The sequence below is a fragment of the Zootoca vivipara genome, chromosome 2 (assembly GCF_963506605.1).
Source record: "Zootoca vivipara chromosome 2, rZooViv1.1, whole genome shotgun sequence".
Classification (NCBI taxonomy): domain Eukaryota; kingdom Metazoa; phylum Chordata; class Lepidosauria; order Squamata; family Lacertidae; genus Zootoca; species Zootoca vivipara.
The window spans coordinates 31007515-31033794 of record NC_083277.1 but is presented as its reverse complement, the minus strand read 5'-3'; the positions used below and the strand labels follow the sequence as shown (position 1 = coordinate 31033794).

The 26280-nt window shown below is 41.2% G+C and overlaps 1 protein-coding gene across 1 annotated transcript in view; it reads left to right on the top strand.

Moving 5' to 3' along the window:
• CNTN3 (contactin 3) overlaps positions 1-26280 on the top strand; it is a 187487-nt gene that overhangs the window by 31566 nt on the left and 129641 nt on the right. The window contains exon 2 of the mRNA XM_035106611.2: positions 15420-15554. Coding sequence (XP_034962502.2) covers positions 15500-15554 — 55 coding nt within the window. The 5' untranslated portion in view covers positions 15420-15499. The remainder of the gene's footprint in view (positions 1-15419; positions 15555-26280) is intronic.

Below are 26280 nucleotides of genomic sequence, written 5' to 3'. Positions count from 1 at the left end.
TCGAGAAGAAGTTCGCCGACGCCCCACTGTCAATCAGGGCGAGGACCGTCAGGGGATAGCCATTTGGGAGCGTGAGCGTCACTTCTAGAACCACTCCTGCTCTGGGAGGGGTGGGCTGGCTCTGCTCCTCTCTGTGCGGGTGGGTGGGCTGGGGCTGTTGTCTGCTGACTGTGCCTGGCTGCTGCCCCTTGTCTCCTGCAGCCAGGCTTTCCCGTTTCCCTGCTGTGGTACTGCGTCAGTGGGGGAGGGCACAACCGTTCCCGCCTTTCCTTGCCACTCCCTGCGATGTGGGCAGTCTCTGACGAGATGCTGGGGGGAGTTACAGAGAAAGCAATTCCCACCCCTTCCCTCCTTGCGTCTTGGCGCCGCTGGGGTTTGAAAAGCCCGCGCGCGCGCTATCAATCTGCATGGGTTCCTGGTCCTGGCTGGCCCCAGGCGTGGCTTGAAAGGGTTGTTGGGGGAGTGGCTTCTCCTGCGACCGTGGGAACCAAGCCCGCTTTGCGCGCGTTGCTTGCTTGTCGCTCCATCGGGATTCCTGTCTCACCCCCACCGCCAGAGCCGCTTTGCTCAGCTGATCCATATTACTGGGCTTTGGACCTCTCGAGAGCTCATCCTTCACCTCCTCATGCAACCCCAAGTAGAACGCCGCTTGCATTGGGGGTGACTCTAGTTCCCACCCCAATCTGTGCACCAGCATGGTGAATTTCGCCCAATACGCGCGAACTGTCATATTTCCTTGGCGTAAATTATGAAGTTCCTCCTTAGTCTGGTCCATATGACTATCGGACGAATACATCGTTTTCAAACCTTCTAGAAAAAGTTTGACATTCTTCATGCAAGGATTTTTTGTTGCGATTAACGGTCTTAGCCACTCCCTGGCTGCCCCGGTAAGGTGCTCCACAATAAACGCTACCCGGTGCTCATCATCAGGGAACTCATCGTGGTGCAGCTCAAGAGCATACACAATCTCCGTCTCAAAGCCCTGATATTCCCTCGGGTCTCCATTGAACTTGCTTACTAGGGTCCCGGCTCTCCTTCCTGGCAGCACTTGGACTTGGGGTGCCCCTCCCGCCTTGTTTTTCTCTGCATCCAGCTTGTTTTGGAGGTCTACCGCCACCGCCCTTAATTCCTGCTCTCTTTCCTGTAGCGCTCTCACCTGTTCCGCAAGTTGTAGCCGGTCGTCCTGGACCTTCTTAGTCTCTTCTTTAGCTGCCTTCAATTCCCCCTGCGCCTGCAGCGACAGCTGCTGCAGTTCTTGCTGGGCTTGCTCCGCGATCTGCCGCCATCTCTCCGCCTCTGACACGCTCATCCTGGCAACTCCAAAGTAGCCCCAAAAAGGATTCGGAGGTTGCTGTCACAGTGGCCGGAGTGGGCTACTTCAGAGTAACGACGCTACGCAGCTCTGCATTTTATTCTTTTATTGGTGCTGCGTATTTACAGTGCTGAAGTCATTGCTATTTACACGGAGTGATGTGGTCAGTCGGTTTCAGAACCTCCGAATGGCTTTTGGCGCGTCTTTCGCCAACACAAAAGCTTTGGCAGACCCATCCTCTTTCCCCTCCTCTTTCTGCGTAATTCCGGAGTTGGGGGGATGGGTCTCCCCCCCTTATTCGCCCCTTCCTGTCCCACCTGGGACCCTGGCTCCTCTACCTTGCCTGAGCCTCGGACCCGACTTCCTGCTTCCCCACTGGCATTGGAACTCTCTCTGCTTTCCCCTGTGCTCGGGGATGGGCTTGAACTCAGGAGGGGAGGGACTTCGCGATATCCCTTGTCCCTCACAGTAACAATAAATCTCCTTTCTACTTGATTGGCCAAACATATATAGTGCTTTATAGTATGACCAAAAATGACACATTCCTACCCCATGGAGTTTCTGTTTAATTTTTTGGCCTTGTGGGGTGAAAATGAGTTTGACAGGGTTGAGAGGCAATAGCTCAAACTAATTCCTTCTGCTGAAGGAACAACCCTTGCACAATTTTTTGAATTTTGAATAAACTCACCTTTGATTTTCATACTGCGAAGTTAAAAATGGAATAGCGCTTTGAATGGTGCTTCACTTGCAATTCAGGCTTGTATGATTTTTTTGTGTATGTGTGTTTAGTACAATGAGATTTGTCACTTATGGGTAGAGAAGACCAAATTTGGGAAATCACATTGAGAAAATACAGAATATTATTATCCGTATATTATGGATAATATAGTTTCTTTTAAAATCACGAAGAAGAATGAGCTCTTGACAAATTGCCATAGCTAACCCCGTGAAGCCAGGTTTGTGTATAAAAAAGAATCACTGTTACAAATACCAAATACTCTTTTTCAATGAAAAGAATCACTCAGTGGGGAAGTAGGTTTGCAAAAAGTGTGGAGGGAAAGGCAATGAATGAACTTCTATAGAATGAATATCAGTAGGGTTCTTCATGCGGCATGAGCAAAATGTTTTAAGAAAGTGAGAATCCCAGTGGGGTAGATAATATTTTTATTATCATTTATTAAATTTATATACTGCCCTTCACCTGAGGATCACAGGGCGGTTTACTGATAAGGAGTATGGTATTCAGTAACTGAAGTCTGGGAATAATATCACCTAAGATACATAATATCAAGCATTGGGATTTCCCTATTTGGCCTCTGGATTTGGGGTAATCCACTATATGTAATGAGGTCACTTCATCTCACCAGAGGACAGTCTGTTTCCTCACCGTCCTGACATAATCAATTTATCACACATTATTTTATTAATTTGGGGGAAAAAACCTGCAATAATGTGGAAAAGTATGATATAGAAACTATTGCTCACATTATCTAGCTGAATGGCCACTTCTCTTACTTGGCAAATAAGGACATTCAGAGGAAAAAATATATGTATTTGAAAATGGTCAATGTGCCGTATTAGCCTTTCCAGAAGCACAGCCAATATTCTGTTTTTCGAGAGCAGGCCTACCCATCAAATTTTGTTCGTATCATATGGATGCCTGAGACAGTTTATAATGGCACCGAAGTATTCTAAATAATATATATTGGGAGGAAGAAACATATTGGCAATAGGTAACTGATAAAGTCATAGGACTGGAAAGTAGTCGCTGATTTAGTAGTTAGAATACGAAGTTAGAATAAATGATTCTTAACCTCTCTGAATAACCTAATTAAAATATCCCCCACCCCCAAACAAGTAAAAAAAATTTTAAAAGGGCTATATTCTATTACATTGTCTTTTCATATTTTTTCTTTACTGTTCAGCTTAATTGAGGTTCCCTGTGTACTGCAGAGTTTCCTGCTGGGACAGGATCAGCCACAGGCAGCTCAGCAACTTCTACCTGTGAAGGCTGCTTTCTAGTAAGCAATACTGTTGCACAGATGAAGTGCAAAGATCTAATGAGACCTCCAAGGAGCCAAAGTGCCTGGCATTCTCTTCCTTTCTTTGTCCTTTCTCTGTTTCTTCTGGCACAGACATTGCTTTGCCCAGCTTGCAATTAGCATTGGCTCTTCATCATATACTGCATGCAGTATATCTCAAAACCAGCCTGTTTTATTTTTCATAAGTGACTAATGATATTTCTGTACGGTTATACCTCGGGTTGCGAACGCTGCAGGTTACATGTTTTCGGGTTGTGCTCACGCATGTGCAGAAATGCAAAATGACGTCATGCGTATGTGCAGAAGCGCCGAATCGGGTTGCGAGCGCGCCTCCCACATGGATCACGTTCGCAACCCGAGATATGACTGTGTTTAATTTAGCAGGATGCAACACTTGCATATTAGCACTGCTTACAGATATGCATTTACCATAACACATTTAGCTTATTTTCTTCTTATATTTGCCTCCAGGGTTCAAACGTCGGTGCAATTTTAGGGCTACACCAAAAGATGGGGTACTTTTCATAACAATTTTCACAAGTGAGGAAAAGCTCTCTCTCTCTCCCCTCCCCACACTTTTTAAGGAATCAACAGGATTTTGCAGCAAGTTAGATGAAGGTGCAGAGAGCAATTGATGATCTAATTAGCTGGTTCATCCAGCACAAAGCATTGCCTTCATTATCATTGACTTCTTTCCCCTCATTGATGTTGTATACACAATTAGATTTGTATACACAAATCTAATTGGTTAATTGTGATGTTATCATTTTACAAGTGATCCCCGATTCACTGGAATCACTCTAGGAAAAAGAATTAAGCCATAAGCAGATATAAATGTTGCCAAAACCACCAGAGAGACAAAGTGGCAGCGAATAGCAGCCAAATAGGATTGATATAAAAATAACTTACAACTATTAATTTAACCAGGCATTCTCAACTTTTCTCATAATGGGTTTATGCAAAGAAAAGAAAGCATTACTGTTCTAGTCAAAGTGAACTTGGACAACAGGAGAACACTTTTGTAAGGTCCATTTCCCAGAAGATCTGTTAGTTAATTGTATAATACCATCATAGATTATGTGCTTTAAAAGCACAGGAAAGCAGCACTACTTTTCAATATGTATTTCCTTTTACTTTGCAGATTTGGTAGTGTTAACGACCCTCTTGTTGCTTCTTCCATCTTCTGGGAAATGAAATTATTAGCGAGGCAATGGAGGAATTGGTTGGACCTTGCAATCTTGGCAGAGTTTGAGTTTCCGCAGATATGGGGGTAGCTGAAGCTTCCCATGACTGCTATATCTCTCTTTGAAAGTTTGGTAATTTGCTCTAGGAAAAACATAATCAAAATCTTCTGTCTTTCTTGGAGGCCTATAGCACCCACAATAAAGTCACTGTTGCATAGCTGCCAAGTTATCCCTTTTTTTAAGGGATTTTCCCTTATGCTGAATAGGCTTCCTCGCGAGAAAAGGGAAAACTTGGCAGCTATGCACTGTTGTTTCCTTCTCCTGCAGTTTTTACCCATATACTCTTAACCTGCCTTCCATGCTCTAGGTCAGGCACACCCAAACTGTGGCCCTCCAGATGTTTTGGCCTACAACTCCCATGATCCCTCGCTAACAGGACCAGTGGTCAGGGATGATGGGAATTGTAGTCCAAAACATCTGGAGGGCCGAAGTTTGGGGATGCCTGCTCTACGTCATGGATCTCTTTTACAGGAGGAAATATCAAAAGATAAGTAGAAAATGGAATTTCAGCCGGTGTATATTCCATGACAAACTTTTTGGCCCTGGTAGGTGTTTGGCCTGTTGTTCAGATAGTGTTTGGCCAGATTTGGATCTTTTTGCTGGTCTTCTCTTTCTATTGGTTTCTTGTAGTTTATTGGTTTCTTTTAGTTTATCACCTGGTTCCTACTTGTTGATTCTTGTAAGTTTGTTGTTCGTATAAACTAAAGAACAATATTGGTTCTTTCTTGTTGTTTTTATATAAACAAAATAGGCCAACTTCAGTGCCTCTTTTGAGGTGGGAGGCACATGTTTTTAATAAATACATAAAAGCTTATTTGCAGTCTAAAATTGGTATGCCAAATCCCATATAGTGGCAATTATGGGGAAGTATTTCTTAATTAAAATACTTGTACACCTTTCCATCTTAAACAAGATCCTCCATCTTTAATGAGATCCTCCAAGACAGTTAACACAACACTACAGGACTGAACCCAAAGAACACAGCACTTATTTGCCTAATAAAGTGGCTTGCAACTAGTTCCTCCATAGACCCAAAATATGTATAAAGGCACAGTCCTCAAACCACAGGCCTTATTTGCAAATCTTGCTGCCTTGTTTCTGAGTATTCATGGAATACTATCATGATAATTCATAACTTTGGGTGGTATTCAACTGTGTTTTACTTAGAGTATACCCTTGAAATAAATGGGACTGACTTAGCTGTGCTCATTAATGTCAATGCACCTACTTTGAGTAAAATTTGATTTAATCCCATCCTGTACTTTTTTTAAAAAATGAAAGCCACAGACATCTAAAAATCATTTTGAAGTTTAACAATAATATGGGCTATGAGTGTAATGAAACAACTTGGTATTTACGGTAAAGGGGAGTGAAGCAACATAAACTTTACAAACTTTTTAGACTGCAGTTAGTTTTGTTCTAAAATACCAAATGACAACAACAATAAAAAAATAAAAAAATTATCACTGGGGTGACTGGAAAATGTAACATCATTTAAATTTCTGCTGTATATGGAATGCAGTCTAAAATTGGTATGCCAAATCCCATATAGTGGCAATTATATGTTATATATATATATTATGGTTTTATAAACTCTTGGGCAAAAGCAAGCATATTAACGTTCAAGGAAGTCACCAGTAATTTTGAGGAAGAGTTCATTTAGTGGCTGAAATGAAAGGGAAATAAAAATGAAATGATGCTGCAAATGTCTTGGAAATATATGTGTAAATAGGAGAGCTTGTGGATCGTCTTAGCATGTAATCATAAAACAAGTCATGAACGTCTCTATAAACAGAAAATAGTATAGATGATTAAAATCCAAGCCGTTATGTGAGTACAAATTAATTTAGCAGAAATAGTTATTTAAACAGTAAAAGAGTCTCAAGTAGCTGGGTTTCTCAAGATAAGAAAAGACATTTTTGTGTCTTGGTGATTAGCAGGATGGTGCAGAAATACCTGTTGTTGTGAGTGAAATGAAACAATTTGCAAAGATAGTGTAATTGGTAATTACATGAGCATGATTTCGCTGGTAATTGTGGATTTTGACTTTCAGTGTGGAATCAGTAATTTGGGTTTCATAATCCAGACTTAATTATGATGATAACCTTTTCGAGATGAAGACAAAGCAAGTCTGTCAGAGGCTTCACAGTGAAGATCATTCCATTTCCGATTGCACCTCTAATTAAGACAAAGGCTGAAAATAGTGGTATGTCCCTGTAGTGCTTCCAACTCAGCTGTAGGGGTTTTCCTATGCTTCAGGCAGATTGTTGTTGTTTTTAATAATTTCTAGTCTGTTGTATTTTTAGACTTCCTTTACAAATAAAAAAGTAAGGGAGTGGTGCCTGTAGTTTTTGCAAGAGCCATCCATCCAAAATTCTGCATACCTGGCTTCTCTTTGGCTCAGTAGGAGTGCATGCAAAAAGCCCCAGGTTGAATACGTAGCATCTCTTGGGAGAACTTTGGGAGACTCCTGCCTGAAACCCCTGGGGAGCTACTGCCAATCAGCAGTATCAAGCTACATGGACCAATCGCCTGACTTGTTATATGGCAGCTTCCTTTGCTCCTAAAAAAGTTTGTTGTCACAAGAGAACAAGGAGCGGAAAGTGGGGGCTTATGGGTCCAGATCTGTGTGTCTTCAGCCTTGCCAATAAGCCCACCAAACTTTAAAACATTAACAGCACATCCTGCCCACAAATACGTTGATTAGATATTGGTGACAATTATTACCATACCCTTCCAAACGAGTGGACATTTTCAAGACTTGTGTGTTTTGTATTTTTATATTATTGCCTTCGTTCATCTCAGAGAAATTTGGCATATTGTGAGTTATCATAGGCCTTTCGGACTTGGCCCCATCTGTGAAATGTGAACTTCCTTCCTTCCTTCCTTCCTTCCTTCCTTCCTTCCTTCCTTCCTTCCTTCCTTCCTTCCTTCCTTCCTTCCTTCCTGTATCCATTTTTAATCTCTTTTGGGGGGGGATGTATGCAAAGAAGGTTATTGGCTCTTGTATTTTTGATATTTTTTGGCGAAGGTGCAGTTTAAGAACATAGTAGAAGACCTGTTAAAAAGGTAAAGGGACCCCTGACCATTAGGTCCAGTCATGACCGACTCCAAGGTTGTGGCGCTCATCTCGCGTTATTGGCCGAGGGAGCTTCCAGGTACAGCTTCCAGGTCATGTGACCAGCATGACAAAGCCGCTTCTGGTGAACCAGAGCAGTGCACAGAAACATCGTTTACCTTCCTGCTGTAGCCAGGCCCGGCTCTAGGTAGACCCCCGGTGGCGCAGGGCACCATGGCGCCGGCTCGCCAGAAAGGCGCCGCGAGCTGCGCCCGCCCACTGGCCGGCCGATCCGCCGGTCCGCCGCGCAGCTGCGGCTGTGGGAGCCGCGCTGCGCGCAGCGCCCACCTGCCCACTGCGCTGGGAAACGGGGCGGGAGGGCGCCAGAGAGATCGCGCTGTGCCTGCCCGCCCCCCCGCCGCTGCGCCCACCCGCCCACCGCGCTGGGAAATGGGGTGGGAGGGCGCCGGAGAGATCCGGCGCACCACAGCGGCAGGGGCATTTAAGACGGCCCTGGCTGTAGCAGTACCTATTTATCTACTTGCACTTTGATGTGCTTTCGAACTGCTAGGTTGGCAGGAGCTGGGACCGAGCAATGGGAGCTCACCCCGTCGTGGGGATTCGAACCGCCGACCTTCTGATCAGCAAGCCCTAGGCAATGTGATTTAACCCACAGTGCCACCCGTGTCCCCCTGTTGTTGTTTAGTCGTTTAGTTGTGTCTGACTCTTCGTGACCCCATGGACCAGAGCACGCCAGGCACTCCTGTCTTCCACTGCCACCCGCAGTTTGGTCAAACTCATGTTGGTAGCTTTGAGAATACTGTCCAACCATCTTGTCCCCCTGTTATGTTAGACCAAATGCCTGTCCTGTAAAGCACCATGTTTCCCATGATGGCTAGCCTGAAGCCTATAGGAATCTCACAGGAAGTACATGGATATAATAGCCTTCTTCAGGCGTATTATCCATGAATTTGTCTACCCCCCTTATAAAATCAATGCCTCATCTTCTGAAGACTCACATTATGAACTGTATGAAGAAGTACTTCCTCTTGTCTATCAAGAGTCTTCTACCACTTGGCTTCATTGTTTCTCACATTAAAAGAGAGGCACAATAAATTCTCCCTTTCTCTATTTTCTCCACATTGCACATACATTCTATTATATCCTTCACTGATGGGCTTCTCCAATTCTTTGTTAATACTGGTGGTTGTTTTCTGCACCTTTCCCCCCCTGTTGAGTAAGACTTCTGAGTAGACATGGTTAGGGATTGCACTTTAAATGTGTATACTTTTTTTTCTTGTTAACTTTAAAATGGGCTGCATCATCCATTGTGTTAAAAGCTCCAGGCTCCTTTAAAATACTTATTTAAACAATGGCCATGTCTAAAATATATATGTCAGAGTGCAGATGTCATCTAGCTATTGAAAATACCAATTTCAAAAGAAATTGCAATGCTGTCTGCTCAAAGAGGCATTAGAAGAGAAGGAAGATGGATTAGGAAAGAGGATGAGAGCACAAGAGAGATTTATCCAAGCATATTGAACTTTGGGTCTCTATGGGCAAAAGTACCCAGAAGTAACATGTAAACCTCAGTTCTGCCACTACTACTATTTGTAAAAAGAAAGAAAAAATGAAAGAGAAAAGACAGATAATGTTCTCCCTCAAGGACAGTGCCAGAATAATAGCTGGACAATAATGTTATAGGATAAATCCCATGGAGGATTGAAGAGGTTTTGTCTTGACAGTTCTATAATAATGTCTAGACAAAACAGAAACCTTCATAGAATCATAGAGTTGGAAGAGACCACATGGGCCATCCAGTCCAACCCCCTGCCAAGCAGGAAACACCATCAAAGCATTCCTGACATATGGCTGTCAAGCCTCTGCTTAAAGACCTCCAAAGAAGGAGACTCCACCACACTCCTTGGCAGCAAATTCCACTGCCGAACAGCTCTTACTGTCAGGAAGTTCTTCCTAATGTTTAGGTGGACTCTTCTTTCTTGTAGTTTTTTTTTAAAAAATGTATTTATTAAACAAAAACATACAAAAATACAAAACACGAAAATACAAAGTACAAAAAATACAAAGTACAAAAAATACAAAAACAAAAATTCTAATTTATAACCCTTATTTCTAATCTATTGACTTCCTCATTCCACCTCCTTCTGCGATTCTTTACATGTCATCCTTAGTAAACTCTAAATCTTATATAAACTCTAATTATTACTTTAATATTACCTTATTTCTCTATCTTTTACATCTTATCCTTTTACACTCTTATCTATATCTTACTTCTTAATTAAATTATCATTATCTTCTAACACTACTTATTTCACACCATTGTATTATCTACAACCTCTTTGTATCTCCCTCACATCCACTGATTCTAATCTATTATATGCTTATTCTTTAAATAAATTTTAAATTTCTTCCAATCTTCTTCCACTGCTGCTTAACTCCGATCCCGGAGTCTTTCTTTCTTGTAGTTTGAATCCATTGCTCCGTGTCTGCTTCTCTGGAGCAGCAGAAAACAACCTTTCTCCCTCCTCTATATGACATCCTTTTACTGTATATATTTGAACATGGCTATCATATCACCCCTTAACCTTCTCTTCTCCATGCTAAAAATACCCAGCTCCCTAAGCCGTTCCTCATAAGGCATCGTTTCCAAGCCTTTGACTTGTAATATTATATGCATATAATATTAAAAGTATAATATGTTAGAATTGTTTATAATTTTTAGTGGAACCGATAAAAAAAACCTCTCTTCTTGTCAAGATCAAGAGATCAAGATGGGAAGTTTGCAATATGATTTGCAGAAAGATCTGTTTCTAGGAGGAAGAAGGCATGAAGATATTGTGGGTTTGCAGAGTTGGTTAAAGAACATACCACTGATGGGTTCTGCTCAACCCCATACTACCCGTACGATGGCATCCATCTAGGTTCTGTTTTAACTCCTATGCTTTCTAACATCTCTGTCAGGCTAAGGAACCTTTTTCAGCCTCATTCTCTTCTGGGTGATCTTCCAAGGACGACATGCCAGTGGTGGGTGGGGCCAGAAACAAAAGTGGGTGGAGCAAGGAATGCATACTTTAGCTTTGTATGGCAGACTACACACACTCGCATACCCTACTCTGTCCTTCATCCAGAAAGAGGCATACAGCCAGGCTATAATACTTGAGATTAGGTGTGTGACATGCGGAGAGTTCTGGTTGCTAGCAGGGTTTGAGGTTCCCCTCTACTGATTTCAGTGAAGCTTTTGAGTGAGTTCACTTGAGAATTTGTAGAACAAGTACCATTGGTGTACTGATGACGCTGAACTCTATTCTCTTCATTATCCGAGTCAGGTGAGGCTATGTGGGTGCTGAATCAGTGTTTGGAATTGGCAATGGACTGCTTGAAGACTGATAAATGGATGAGATGGAGGCACTGTTCGTACCTAGTTTTCATGTCCAGGAAACTGGTGTTCAGCCTGTTCTAGATAGTGTTGCACCAGACAGATCAGGTATGAGATTTGGTGCTACTGATTTTGGCCCAGGTGCCTTAGTGCCTCAGAAGACCTTTTGGCTGGTTTGCCAGCTGCTGCCATTCCTACTTAGGTATAGCATTGACATGGAAATACATTCTCTGGTAGCCTTCAGGTGGGAATACTGTAATGAGTCAAATATGGGGCTCTTCTTAAATACTTCGTCGGTTTTGCTCTGTAACTGAAGCTATTGCTTTTTCTCAGTTTCTTCCCACCACTATTAAGTCCAGTTTTCCTAAGTTCAGTTTTCCATATTTCCACATCAGTTTCCAGTTTATTTGTTTTGTTTTGTTATTTAAGTCCTAATGAACCTACAAGTTTACCCTTAAGATTGCCTTACCCTAAATGTGCCCACTCAACTGCTTGTTGTTGTTTAGTCGTTTAGTCGTGTCCGACTCTTCGTGACCCCATGGACCAGAGCACGCCAGGCACTCCTGTCTTCCACTGCCTTCCGCAGTTTAGTCAAACTCAAGTTAGTAGCTTCGAGAACACTGTTCAACCATCTCATCCTCTGTCATCCCCTTCTCCTTGTGCCCTCAATCTTTCCCAACATCACGGTCTTTTCCAGGGAGTCTTCTCTTCTCATGAGGTGGCCAAAGTATTGGAGCCTCAGCTTCACGATCTGTCCTTCCAGTGAGCACTCAGGGCTGATTTCCTTAAGAATGGATAGGTTTGATCTTCTTGCAGTCCATGGGACTCTCAAGAGTCTTCTCCAGTACCATAATTCAAAAGCATCAATTCTTTGGCGATAAGCCTTCTTTATGGTCCAGCTCTCACTTCCATACATCACTACTGGGAAAACCATAGCTTTAACTATACGGACCTTTGTTGGCAAGGGGATGTCCCTGCTTTTTAAGATGCTGTCTAGGTTTGTCATTGCTTTTCTTCCAAGAAGCAGGCGTCTTTTCATTTCATGACTGCTGTCACCATCTGCAGTGATCAAGGGGCCCAAGAAAGTAAAATCACTCAACTGCTTAGAACAGCAGAATTGGCAGTTGTACAGATGCCACATTATACCCGTTCCATTTTTGTAAGAACTCAATCATTTAGTGTGGCAGCACCTGCACTTTAGAACACTCTGCCTGTTGAGATCAAGCAGATGCCTTCACTGTACTATCCGGCACCTGCTAAAAACATTCCTGTTTAGACAAGCCTACCCAGATGCTTAGAAAGTTGAGATTCTGTTTTAGTAGCATAACTTTTGCATGTTTTCTAATATGGTTGTATTTTTTCTTGATGTTACTGTTTTATCTTTTGTAAACTGCTTTGAGGGGTTTTTTTGCAATCAAGGGGTGTATAAATTTTATTAACTAAATGAATGAATGAAAACTCTGCATTTAAATGTAAACTTATAGACCATCTATGCATATTTGCCATCAGCTGTAGTTTTGGAGTCAGAGTGTTGGCCCACTAAGTGAGTTGCCTAAGAATGAAGTGAGACGCAGAAAGAAAAATCCCTACTTCTGTAGTTTTAGAGTTTGGGTACAATTCTAAGGATCAAATTTAATGTCTATGTCCAACCTAATGGGTAATCCTGATGGTGTGTCAATAATTTGGTTATTTCACTGTATGTATGTATTAATGACTTTTGTAAGCTGCTATCGGGTAGCATTCAGGACATTGATCTTAGAAATAAATATATAAAATAATTTCAGTTTTTTGGGTGAGACTGTGGATGACAGTGCATTTCAAAGCATCTGAAGGAGTATTCAGATATTGGTTAAAGATTGCAACCTGTGTAAATTTTAGTAAATGTCTTAACATATATTGTGTAATTGCTTTACAATTTGACGTTGAAACAAATGCTTGGGGAGAATCCCAAGACATTTATTTTCTGCATTTTAAAAGCTGGTAATCTGGTTTATATAATATATGAAATATATTTCACTTTGAAATTTTGAAAAGTATCAATGAATAGTCTGAGGCAAACACCTATATTTTCACGAGCTGAATAATCATGCCAGAATATAATTGGAAACATAATTTTTCATTACTTTTGTAATTTAATCTCTTGATGCACTTGCGACCTCTGTGTCATGGTGATAATACTGCTGTTTCTTCAACGAGTAATTGAATAATGATGAAATTTTTGTTCCCCTCTGAGGTATTATAGAGCAGACTCTGTTATACAAATGGAACAGCAATACAAGCTCTGCAGTTTTGTTTTTTTAAAAAAAGCAAAAGTACTGTACCTGACTGAGTTTAAATGGCAAGATTATTAATACTCCAACTCAAATTCACATTGTGGTTCTTTTTCTAAGATAAGATGCAAGAATTATGCATCAGGGGAGTGCTGCCTTAAAGCCTTAGCAAATGTTCACAAGCACCCCTTTTAAACCCCAACATTTGAGTTCATTTAACACTATCAATGCTCTCTGCATTTTACCCTGGATGTGGCTTTCCCCTTTGTTTAATGACTTTCACTGAGAAGTTTATATGACTGTTGAGATTTCCAGTGCATGAAAGCATCAGTGGTTGTAGTGGATTAAAAGATGTGAAAGGCAGTGAGAACTGTTGGGACTTAACAGTCCACACATTTATTTGTCTTCAGCCCACAGACATCCAATACATACATACATACATACATACATACATACATACATACATACATACATACATATTTAAAATCTCATATTGGTACTTTTTGTAATGCAACCAAAGTCATGGAAGTGTCAAATATATTAGACACATTAGCCAGTACTTACAGAACACTGCAATTACCACAACTGGTTTTTAACATAGTTGTTTCTTTGAATCAACCTAATCATTTAATCCAGCCTCTGTACAGTACCCAAGCACTAAGGTTCGTGGAGATTTGTTGGGCTAACATAGCAACATTAGTGTGTGTGTGTGTGTGTGTACACACACTCACACACACACACACACTCACACACACACACACACACACACCGATATATATATATATAAACAACCTGTTTCGATTTCCAAATGAAGATAATTCTTATAATGCTGAGCTGCATAAGTACCAGGAGGAAGACTAATTTCCTGGCTGCCTTTCATATGATCTTTATTGTATATCCATGATTGTGTCACCAGGCAGAATTTAGTAATACCATTGATGGTTCACGCTGGTGCAGAAATAGGAAATATGCTTTCATCTGTTAGGGGCTGGATGGAGCAAAGGTGAGGTACATTTCAAAATGGCCGAGGAGAGGAAAGAAGAAGCAAATCAAGCAAATAAAACCCCACAAATCCCTATGAACACAGAGGAAATCTACCATGTGCCTGTGACTATTATCTGTGAGGAGCTGTACTTGTAAAGCATGTGATTTCTCTGTGGAGTTTGGTCTAAGGTTTAAGAAAGCTTGAGTAGGTCTGTTGATGGGATTAGTGTGTGCACTTTAAAATTCTGGTATTTGTTTGACTGAACCATTGCTGTGCTTGAGAGTATTGCTTTATGGCAATAATTCATTTATTTATTTTTCTAAATTTGAGAATGAATTTGCATACACATCTAGATTATTTTCCTCTTGTAGTCAGAGGTGCTATCCAGGTCACTGGAATTCCAGTGCAGTTATAGTAATTAATAGAATAGTATGTTAGGATCATAGGAAATAACCTTATACTAAGTTGGAGGCATTAATCCATCTAGCTCAGTTACTGCCTACATTGACACATTGACTGGCAAAGGCTTTCCAGTCTTTCAGGCAGGGGACCTTCCTAGACATAGCTGCCAAGTTTTCCCTTTTCTCGCGAGGAAGCCTATTCAGCATAATGGAAAATCCCTTAAAAAAAGGGATAACTTGGCAGCTATGTTCCCAGACCAACCTGGGGGATTCCAGGGATTGAACCTGATACCTTCTGCATGCATCTTTGGGTTCTGTTTGAACTTCCTTTGAGTCCAGTTGGAACTGCCTAGAATAACATCTATGTCTACCATTTCCCCATTTCCCACATTTAAGATGAGTCTCCTCTCTGATGGTCCTTTGACATCGGCAAGATAAAGTAGATTTTGGAACACACCAACTCTGCTTATTGAAACTACAGCAAAAACAGTACTCCCAAAGAAATAAGATTACTTGATTGCTAGCTGGCACAGTGTGTAATTCTCTAATTCTAAGTATAGTTTTTTACCGAGCCTGAGTGAATAATTTTTTTATGGCCATGAGGGAGCGTCAATCTTCCTTCCATTAAAAAGTTCATTTGACAGGTAACTTGCTTTTCATGTGGTGAATCCTATAATTAAATTATTTGTGTATTCATGTTGTTTTAACAGATTAAAGGTTCTGTGTGGAAGACCTAAGTGTACTGTTCATTTGAGGCTGGACAAGAACTTCTAACTTTTGGCAGCTGAAGATGTTGTTACTATGGAAACAGATGTTCCTGCTTTTCTTTGTTGGCTGCCTTGGAGGTGAGGATATATGTTTATCTATAATTTCTAAATTAGAGCTGCAACTGAATCATTCCTTTCGAAATAAAATGTTGCAACAGTAAAGCTAAACTTCTCAGTCCATTAAAAATAAGTGCATTATAAAGTTGGAACATTAATGGGGTATAAAAACAACTTCATTTTCCTGTGTTGGTTATTACATGCAGCTTGCAAACACTGACATTCAAAAGAAGGAGGGCCATTCCCTAAAAGTCACAAAGAAAAATATGTGGTGGTGATAAACCTAGATGCATGCATTAAAATGAACACCGATATACTGAATAAATAAGAATGTATATTTAAAATATCACATCCAATGCAAACAAGCAGACAAATCAGCATAAATACCCAAGTGGTACAGCAGCAACAAAATTGTTTAAAAGTTTGGCAAAGGCATTCAGCATGACAAAATTATTTCTGCACAGCTCAGTGGTGGCTCGATCTATCCATTTTGAGAATTCTTCACCATGAGCAAAACTGGAGCATCCTTCACTGTTGAAATTGATGGTACGATGTTTCTAAAAAGAATAAGGAGTTGGGTGGAATTTAGTGCACTCAGGGTGCAGGGTCTAGAAGCAATAATCCACTCAAGGAACAACTTTATTTTGGTTTTGGAACAGTAAGAGTAGTGTGGCATTGAGCAGCACTACAGTTGGCTGATGTTCCAGTCCTGCCCAGTTGCCAGGTCCACTAATATAGGTCAATCTGATAAGCCCCATAGGCAACCTGGGGTGCTGTGGCCCAGCAGCAACCCTATCCAGCTGAGCTTTTGTACAGACATCAGCTTGCCAAGATTCATGAGGGAGACCCACCCAAAGGGAAGCAGGGTGCCCCTCCCCTGCTCACCCCCAATCATATTACATATACATTCTCAAGTTTCCTACGGTAATTTAATCAGCACATAAACCAGTACAATGCATATCACTGTTTATAAAAGTTGTGTATCTATAATATAAAACTATTCAGCAGAAATACAGTGCCACGTGGAGTTTGACTCTATCACATGTATTAACCATATCTTTGCATATAATTTTGCATATTGTTTGCTTTTGGGGGTGGATGGGAATCATGTAAGAAAAAGGCTCAGATATAAGACAGTGCTCAATGGAAGAAGTGGACTGAAGTAAGCAAAGGTTGATCAGGTTGAAACCACCAAATACCACGTATAAATACAATTAAAACAGATTCCTTCTCTGTTGCTAGTAAGGAACCACTGAATTTCATTAAGAAGGTCTTAGAAAGCTGTCTCCAGATGATTTGTTTAACATTGCATGAGGTCTTCAACAAATAACAAAGGTATTAAAAACAAAACCATACAGAGCTGTTACAAACACTGCCTTGTGTGCACTAAACTACTGTGCATCGTACAGTGAAGGAAGATGAAATATGCCTTCTTGGACTTTGCAAGCTGAACTCAAGTTATGAAAGGACACATATATACACTTCATTCATATGAAGGACAACAATCCTGCAACCACTTAAAATAGATGGAGATGATGTACAGTGCTTATAAAAAGCAGCTCAATTCCAACAGTTCATATAATCATAGAATTGTAGAGTTGGAAGAGTCATCTAGTCCAACCCCCTGCAATGCTCACAACAACCCCTGGTTTGGCTCGAACCACCACCCTTCTGGTTAACACCAAGATGCACCAAGCCATTGTTGTCACTGGGGGCTCTGAGCTCTGTTTGAACTCATGCTGCAATGCCTCAGTGTCCACATCCATCAAGTCATGGGACTTGAGGTTTTCAATAGCAAACACTTCATCAACATGAAGTTGGTGATATCTAAATACGAGGACAGTAGAGCACATGCTTTGCTTGTGAAGGGTTCCAGGTTCAGTCCTTGACATTGTGATGAACTTACCCTAGTAGGAAATATTTTGGTTTCCACCTGTATGAAAAAGGGTTAATACATCTCCAACCTTGAGTGACAGCACATGATTATGGGGGTGGGGTTATGGACATTCTATAAGGAGGGAACGGCAGTTAATGACAGTTGAGAGGGAAGAAGAGGGACGAGGGAGTGAGAGAGATATAGTGGGAAAATGGGGAGGTTTTAGTTGGATACTTGGATTAATCAAATGTACTGGTTTTATGGATTAATCGAATACTATGAACTAAGAGTTTAAACAAATGAAATCATAAAGAAATATACATGTTCTCCAGTTAAATAAAGCTTTCATCTATGTTGTGTCAAATTGGATGTTCCTCCTTGTTCCAGCAACGTATCTAAACTCAAAAGGGTGGTGACTGAAGAGTGGAGATAAAACTAAGCCTGAGGAGCAGGTGGATAGTTTGCATCTCAAAGTCATGCACAGGGGAGGCAAGTGAAGGGATACAGTGCCTTGAAGTAGCTAGAGTGCTGAGGCAAACAGCTGCTGAGGTGAACCTGAGTTGAGAGGGAAACCTTACTGAGGGCACAAGATTGTTCCTGTAAAATTTGCCTAGAGTTTTTAAGGATACAGAGCCACGTTATTTGGAAAGCTGGAATTGTACTCTATGTACTAGCAAACCCATAAATAAACAGGGAGTTTATTTGGGAGAAAGAAGGAATAAGGGTTTGTGTGATCCTCAACTGAATTCCTTCAGCACACTGTTAGTAATAGAGAAGCGAGGTTCGTCACAGACATTTCCAGGTAGAACTGGGAAAGACAGCTGCCTGAAACCCTGGAGAGTCACTCCTGGTTGGTGTGAACAGTACTGAGCTAGATGAACCAATGGTTTAGAATCATAGAATCATAGAATCGTAGAGTTGGAAGAGACCACAAGGGCCATCCAGTCCAACCCCCTGCTGAGCAGGAAACACCATCAAAGCATTCCTGACATATGCCTGTCAAGCCTCTGCTTAAAGACTTATTGATTTGGGGTGGCTTATTTCATCCCTATGGGTGGTTCTCCAACATTGTGTGAGCAGACTTTCACTCACCTTTCACCCCCAGTTTGATAGAGAGTTGCTTGCTATACTTGCACCTTTACTGATGCCATTCAGGTTCCCTGCTTTGCCTAACTACGGAATTGCTATACAGTACTTGCCTTTGAGAGGTGTTGGAATTCCTGATTTTGTCTGTGGCTTCATTCACTGAATGAGCAAAATGAAGGGAAGGGCTATAGTTGTTGCAAGTATTTACACCTGGGAGCTTCAGCAAGCCTAAGTGCTTCTCTGTAGTGACAAGGGCAAAACGAGAACTTACTCATACACTTCCACACATTGTTTAGCCACTAATTTGCTCTGTCTGTTTGTTCTAACTGTTCTCATAACAGTTCTTGTCCCCAAAGGATTTTGAAGGCTATGAGTGAGATTATAAACATCTTGAAAGTGCAAAGGGTAAAAGAAAAGGCAACGCTTCTCAATTTTCTATAAGTGGGAAAGCCCCTTGAGATGTAGGAAGGAGGGAACTGCTTGGAAAGCTGTGAGAGAGAACCTGATACAGCTCTGAGCTTTTATATGAGAAAGACATTCTAGCTGTGCTGGAAGTTTGACTATGGTGCATTTCATGGTATCTGTTCCATCATGTTTGAATGTAAGCTTTTCTCTGCAAGTTTTTTTAGTGACAGTTAGGTTTAAGCTATTGCTTCTGTTTCTGAACATGTATTGAAAGAGCCTTATGTCAGGGACTCTTTCGGTGAGCAGCATTTGCTTACAAAGGTGATTCTTTCTAATATTGAACCTAGTCCGGATCTAGACACATCAAAGAAGTGTTCCAGTTAAACGCGTTGTAAACTTTGTATGAGAAATCGGGTTGGCAAAAACAGAACTCCACGGCACCATCTGGTGTCACAATGTTATAATGCATATACTGTATAAGACATATAAAGCATTTTTTTCTTTGCCAATGTAGCTGAGTCCTTATAGACATGGACCAAATACTAGACTAGTTTTCCTCAAGTCTGGTTTTCCCATTGTACTTAGCCATTGTAACATTGCTGTATGAATCCTTTGGTGTGATTCATTATTTGGTATTTACCTTAAATCATTTCTATCCTATATTTCTATATTTAAAAGTAGGAAAGGCAGAAAACTAAGCTTCAGTCTCAAGATTGAATTAAACTGTGAATACAGCCACCTGATCCGGTTCTTGGGAGTCAGTGCACACTATCATAACAGGGATTTAAAGCATATTCTACATTATGCTCACACTGCATCACTAGCTCTTAATCATAGCCTCTGACACACAGTGATGGGAGAACCTTCCCTACGTCTGAATCAAAACGGCTCATCTAAAATTTGGTCTAAATTGGATCAAACTAAGAATATAAGAACATCCATAACAACCTGCTGGAGCAGGCCAGTGGCCCATCTAGTCCAGCATCCTGTTCTTACAGTGGCCAGCTAGATGCTTGTGGGAAGCATGCAAGCAGGACCTGAGCACACCAGCACTCTTCTCTCTTGCAGCTTCCAGCCGCTGGTATGCTTATGTCATAGAACTTGGCTATAATGGTTAGTATCCATTGATAAACTTGTTTTCCATGAGCTTGGATCACAGGTTAGGTCATCAGTGTCAGATGAAGAGTCTAAGCCCAAACCCCTCATCTCTGTTGGGAAACATGCTGATGCCTGGACACCTACCCAACTCCTAAGAAGTGGCACTATCTTCTGAAAGTCACCATTATGGTGCCTGCCCTCTTTATCTGACCAACCACACCCTTTTACCAGCCTTGCTTCATACCCTCCTTAGATGTTTTTGCCTGACTAGAATGTATTTGAGACCTAATGGAATAAATGTTATGATTTCCTGCTTGTCTGCGTGCGTGATACAGTTCTGTGTGGCTGTCCCTACTGTTAAAACTCTGTTTTCAGCCAACGGGGCAAGAGCTGTGCTTTCCAGCTGCTCCAAGAATGAGTAAATGTAAGGGCAGTCTGCTTGTAGAAAATTGGTTAAGGATAAAAATTATGATGATAACTTGTCCAATCTACACACCTACCCGGGAGAGATAGATCAGGTGAATTCACACAAACAAAAACAGAGCCCCCTAATTCCTCTACAGCCCTAATGTGGACCATTTCTTTCCAGAGCAGTTTCACAGCAACTTGCCTAAGAATGGCAGGACCAGGATTGGGCTCGCTGTTATCCAATGAGAACTTTATGAATTCAGAGTTTGCTTGTTTTTTTAGGGGTGGGGTGGGGTGTAAAAACTGTTTTCCAGTGTTTTTAGTACTGGGGTGAAACTGACGAGTTCTGCTCTTGGCTCTCCAAACATATACATAATTTTATTTGCAGGCTGCCTTTCCTTAGTTAAAACCATGCTCAAGATGGCTTACACCATGTAAAAAAATTGATAAATTGCAAACAAAATGAAATTAGTAAGAAACAATGAATAAAAATTTAAAAGTATGCAAGCTATTACCACATAACTCATAAGGAGATCTAAAATAGAGATACAAAATATTAATCTAAAGAACAGTAACACCCCTAAACAGCCCAAATGTCTGTTTAGCAGCCTCCACTTTTGTAGCTGGAGTCAGCCAGGGCCTCAGCCACCCAGGCCAGGTGAGAAAAAGCCTACAATGTAGGGTCTCAGCTAAGGTGGTCTCTGCCCATCCTATTCTGCTGAGTTGTTCAACTAGCATGATCTAGGGAAGGACTCTTGAAGACGTTTTTGTCCATCTATTGTAGGGCTTCATACCTCCAAATAAAATATGCAATAAATTGTGTCTTTTTGAGGTCATATTTTAAAGAAGCTTATTTGAGCTCTTGTTTTTGTTGTCATGGGATAATTACAATTCTCAGGATTAAGAATAAGCTGCAAAGGCAATTTATTCTAGCTGTATTATTCGGGATTCTGAATTCACTGGGATAGAAATAGCTTTGCAGAACTGTTGTTGTTCTAATATGCCAACTCAACTTTAGAGAAGATGCTATAATGAATCAAAATGTGTAAGAATGACTTAGTGGCAATTACATAATGTAATAGCAGATTTTATGTAATTCACCATTAACAGCAAGACATACATGTTTGGGAGTTTTAAGAGTGAAATGTATAACTTGTGAAGAAGAGAGCGGCTGGGGGATCTTCAGCAGTAGCATTAGATCACTAGCTTGAAATTCACAAATGTACTGTGAGCTAAAATGTTCAGTTTTCTTAACTCACCTGCTTCAAAGTTGCATTAAACAGTTAAATGTTTAAGTAACTTGCACAGTAAAAGTAGAATATATTTCCAATGTTATGGTCCTTTCAGGAGTTAAGTTCATTTCCCCGCCCTTTTGGGAATCAAGCTTCCCCTTCAGAGATGCATCACAAATTAGACTATATGAATTGCTACTGGAGTCTATAATGAAAATGTTTTATGAGGTCTTCATAAATAAGGTTTTATTATCTATTGAGAGCAGTGAAGTCCCTTCCAGTATTCATATAATACTGTACTAGTCATAGCTGGTAATACAAGCCTATTAATCAGATTAGCCTTGGTATGAAATGCATAATTTACAGTGACTAATATAATGCCAAGAAAATGAGCCACAAGCATTTGAGGTACAAGAGATTTAATTTGAATAATATTGTCTCTTGCAGATGGTAATTTTAATTAATACTTTTTACAAATTATGCATTGATAAAAACATTTTAGGTTATTAATTCATTGTCAGTTTCAATAATAAAATATGGCTTGTAGAAAACTTTGTGAGTAGTGGCGGTGGTTGTGTATTTAGTCTTCTTGTTTTTCTAGCACTTGCCTTTGAAAGCTTTGTAATTAAAAAAATGAGGCAGATAAAATCAAAACTCTTAAAACAAATGAAGACTGCAATCCTGTTACACATTTATCAGGGAATAAGCCCCATTGGATTTTATTTTAAGTAAACATGCAAACGATTGTTCTGTCAGATTGTGCTCCAAAAGTAGCATGAAGAATTAAACATTTTCAGCTTCAGTTTTACCCATACAGGTGGCGACCATTTTAGGCGCATCTAACTGACCCGCAATTGCCGACGCTCGGGTCTTTTTGGACCTGCCGGAAGGCAGAATCAGAGGGTGTGGAGGGACGGGGTGTGCTTATGTGTACTCCACCAATGGGGGGGGGGCGAAACGGAACCTCTGTGCAAAATGGTCACCACCTGTGCTGAAGAACAGTTCCACTGCTATTTTCTGTATCCTTACATGATGTTAGGCCAGTAGAGTATTCAGATTACATGTTTGCTATGCAAATTCTTTGAAATAAACTATCATTTGCTATCTAATCCAGATCTGATTGCATCTTGTTGTTGTTTAGTCATTTAGTCGTGTCCGACTCTTCGTGACCCCATGGACCAGAGCACGCCAGGCACCCCTGTCTTCCACTCCCTCCCGCAGTTTGGTCACACTCAAGTTACGGTAGTAGCTTCGAGAACACTGTCCAACCATCTCATCCTCTGCCGTCCCCTTCTTCTTGTGCCCTCAATCTTTCCCACCATCAGGGTCTTTTCCAGGGAGTCTTCTCTTCTCATGAGGTTGCCAAAGTATCGGAGCCTCAGCTTCAGGATCTGTCCTTCCAGTGAGCACTCAGGGCTGATTTCCTTCAGAATGGATAGGTTTGATCTTCTTGTAGTCCATGGGACTCTCAAGAGTCTCCTCCAGCACCATAATTCAAAAGCATCAATTATTTGGTGATCAGCCGCCTTTATGGTCCAGCTCTCTGCTGTCACCATCTGCAGTGATCATGGAACCCAAGAAATTTTGTACATTCCAAATTTTTACTATCCTAGATTGCATCTAGGATAGTCAAAATTTGGAATGTACAAAATTGGCTACTTTCTAATAGCAGCTAGACTGACCCTCAGACACTTTTGGAAATGCAGTAGATGGATAAAGTCATGGTGGAAATCTGGCATGACAAAGTCTGAATTTTAGCTATGTCAGAAGAGCTAACGCAAAGTATGAGTTTGCACAAAGGGAGATGCTTCATCATCATCATCATCATGATCATCATCATGGTTATTAAATTTAAAAGATACCAAAAGGTCTGGTCTGGTTTGAGTCTATTAAATATATAAATGAGGGAACAGGTGCCCCAAGTACACCAACAACATATGGAAGTTTATGGAATTCTTTAAGAACAAAAAGCCTTGATGTCAAATATCACTGACCAGTAACTTGGGGGGCTCTGTGCCACACAATGTCGACAGACAGAATAATCAGGCTGAACAGCAACCTTTGTTTTATATCTCATGTAGTTTATTTACTTTTATTACTTTCTGGGGATTTCTCTCATGTGTTTGTTGTTTATGATTTGTAGCCTTGTCTTTTACAAGATTGAATAAAAATTAATTAAAAACAAACAATTGATCATGAATCACTGGCATGCATTCCTTAACAGCACCTCATTAATGACAAAACTGCTCTGCCTCTAGGTTAGCCCAAAGCAGGAAGAAATAGTCCCCACTTGGTCTGTTGCTCTACACACATGTGCCAGCTAGCCCAAATGGTTTAATTTGTGAAGGACCAATCTAATCAAAATTAATCACAATCTAATCAAAATTAATCACAATCTAATCAAAATTAATCACAATCTAATCAAAATTAATCTATGATCCATTGACTTCATGAGAAATCCTTAAAGCCCGCTGAAATCAAATGATATATGCAACTATTGCTCCTTATTTCAGCAACCTTTCCTTCTCATCTTACTTCAAGGTTGGGTGAAAGGACACAAGAGGGGGTGGGTAGAAACAGCTGCAGTTGTTTATCTCACAGTGAAGAAGTGCATCCAGTGTGCCTAGATTTTGAAGTAGTTGCACTACCATCCACAGCTGAGTATCAGCAGAAGGGGAGCAAAAGAAAAATATTACCACTGACTGGCAAAGATTCTTAATACAGTCATACCTCGGAAGTTGAGTGCCTTGCGACTCTAATGTTTTGCTCCCAAACGCTGCAAACCCGGAAGTGAGTGTTCCGGTTTGCAAACGTTCTTTGGAACCTGAACGCCCAACACGGGTTCCGGAGCTTCCTGCAGCCAATCAGAAGCCACGCCTTCTTTTCTAAATGTTTTGGAAGTTGAACGGACTTCCGGAACGGATTCCGTTCGACTTCCAAGGTACAACTGCAGATAGTGCTATGGAATATATTTTTAAAAAACAGCAACAGTTTTCTCAGAATGGTGGGTTGTTGTGTGATGAGATGGTGTGCTTTAAAACGGATACATAAGCATCCCACAGCCAATAAACTGAAGTAATAAGCAATGCTTTTCCAAGTTCTGTCTGACCTTTTGTGATGTGATCAGCTCAATTCTGGAGAGATGGAGATGTTGCTGGTCTTCGCTTATAAACCTTGACCTCCTTTATGTTCTAACAGATGGACTTATTTGAAATTAGCTTTGCTGATGGTTTATTTTCTGCCTTGAATTGCTTTCTGTTTGTCATTTAGATCTTAATAGGAAGGATAAGAAAAGAGATCCCTTGACTTGAGAATTTGGATGAGTTTTTGACACTTGCTTATTTTGTTTTAAATGTAACCTTGAATACTGACTTTGTGGTAAAGGTGAGAAAGCACCGCCACTTCACTCTGCAAGGCTGCAACACTCAGAAGTGGATAATGGGTTCTACAGCACCAGTAAATCAAATGTTTCACTGACTTTCACTGGTTCAACTGATTATGTGTCACTGCTAATGTTAAGCTTTGGTTGTAATGAAAGGTCTATATAGAATTAATAGGGTTCATGGGCACCACCCGCTGCTTTACAACAGTTGTTTGAGTTAGTATAAAATGTGTGGTTCTAATAGCTAACATGTCTTACACTCTTTGTGATCATATTTTTGCTGGGTTTTTTTTTTTACCAGCTGTGTATGGGGTGGGGTGGGGATCATAAATTCCATGGAAAAGAGAGAAACGTGTGCGTGCACACTGCAACCACACACAAACACCTGTGTGCTCACTTGCCCTGCTCCTTGCCAGCAATTGGGCTTGAGAAAAAGTTTTGCAAATTTAGTTGGGAGAGGTGCAGTGATATCAATGTAGAGTGCAGCTGCCGACCGAAGAGTTAGCATTCCTTCCTTACCTACCTGCAGGCTCAAGGAAGATACCCCCCCCCCAAAAAAAAGAACTAGAACAATTAGGCTTGAAAAAAGCCTTCTATTGGAGCTTATAAAAGGCTGTTTTAAAACCTAATTGTAGTGGGGAAGGGGCAATTTTATTGTAATAAATTGGGGGGGGGTAGAGAAGTTAACTCTTCCCAGTTATGACCTCCCACACCACCTCTCTGTCATTGCAATTAGGGTTTTTTTCCCCTTCAAAGAATGACCGCTTCCCCAACATAAAGGGGAGGCGCATTTTGCGTGGCCGCGTGCAGCCCCCCCTGGGATCCCTGAGGCAGACCTGGAAGTTTGGAGGCCGGCACTGCCTACCTGAGGCTGGAGGCTGGAGTCACCGCCCACTCAGTCAGCCGACCAATCTGGCTGAATGGGGCGTGCCAGGGGGATCGGCCAGGTAGGATCAGGTAGGCTTACCTGCACACAAAGAAGAGGAGCCATTCTTCGGAAGCAGCCGACTGATTCAGAGCTTTCCCACCCTCCACTCCCTAACTTTATGCTTGCTTTACAGGTTATTTACTTCCACAGGCTTCTTACTTTTCAGGTTTTTCTCCCACAGGTGTACACGCACGCAGGTGCTGCTACGTCCGGTCGCTGTTAAAGGGTTGGAAAGGACTTTCCCTGCATTGGCAGGTTTCGCCTTTCCCGTAGCAATTCGTCACAACTTTGGCGGATGCAGGCCTTGGGCGGAATCCTTTAGTCATTTACAT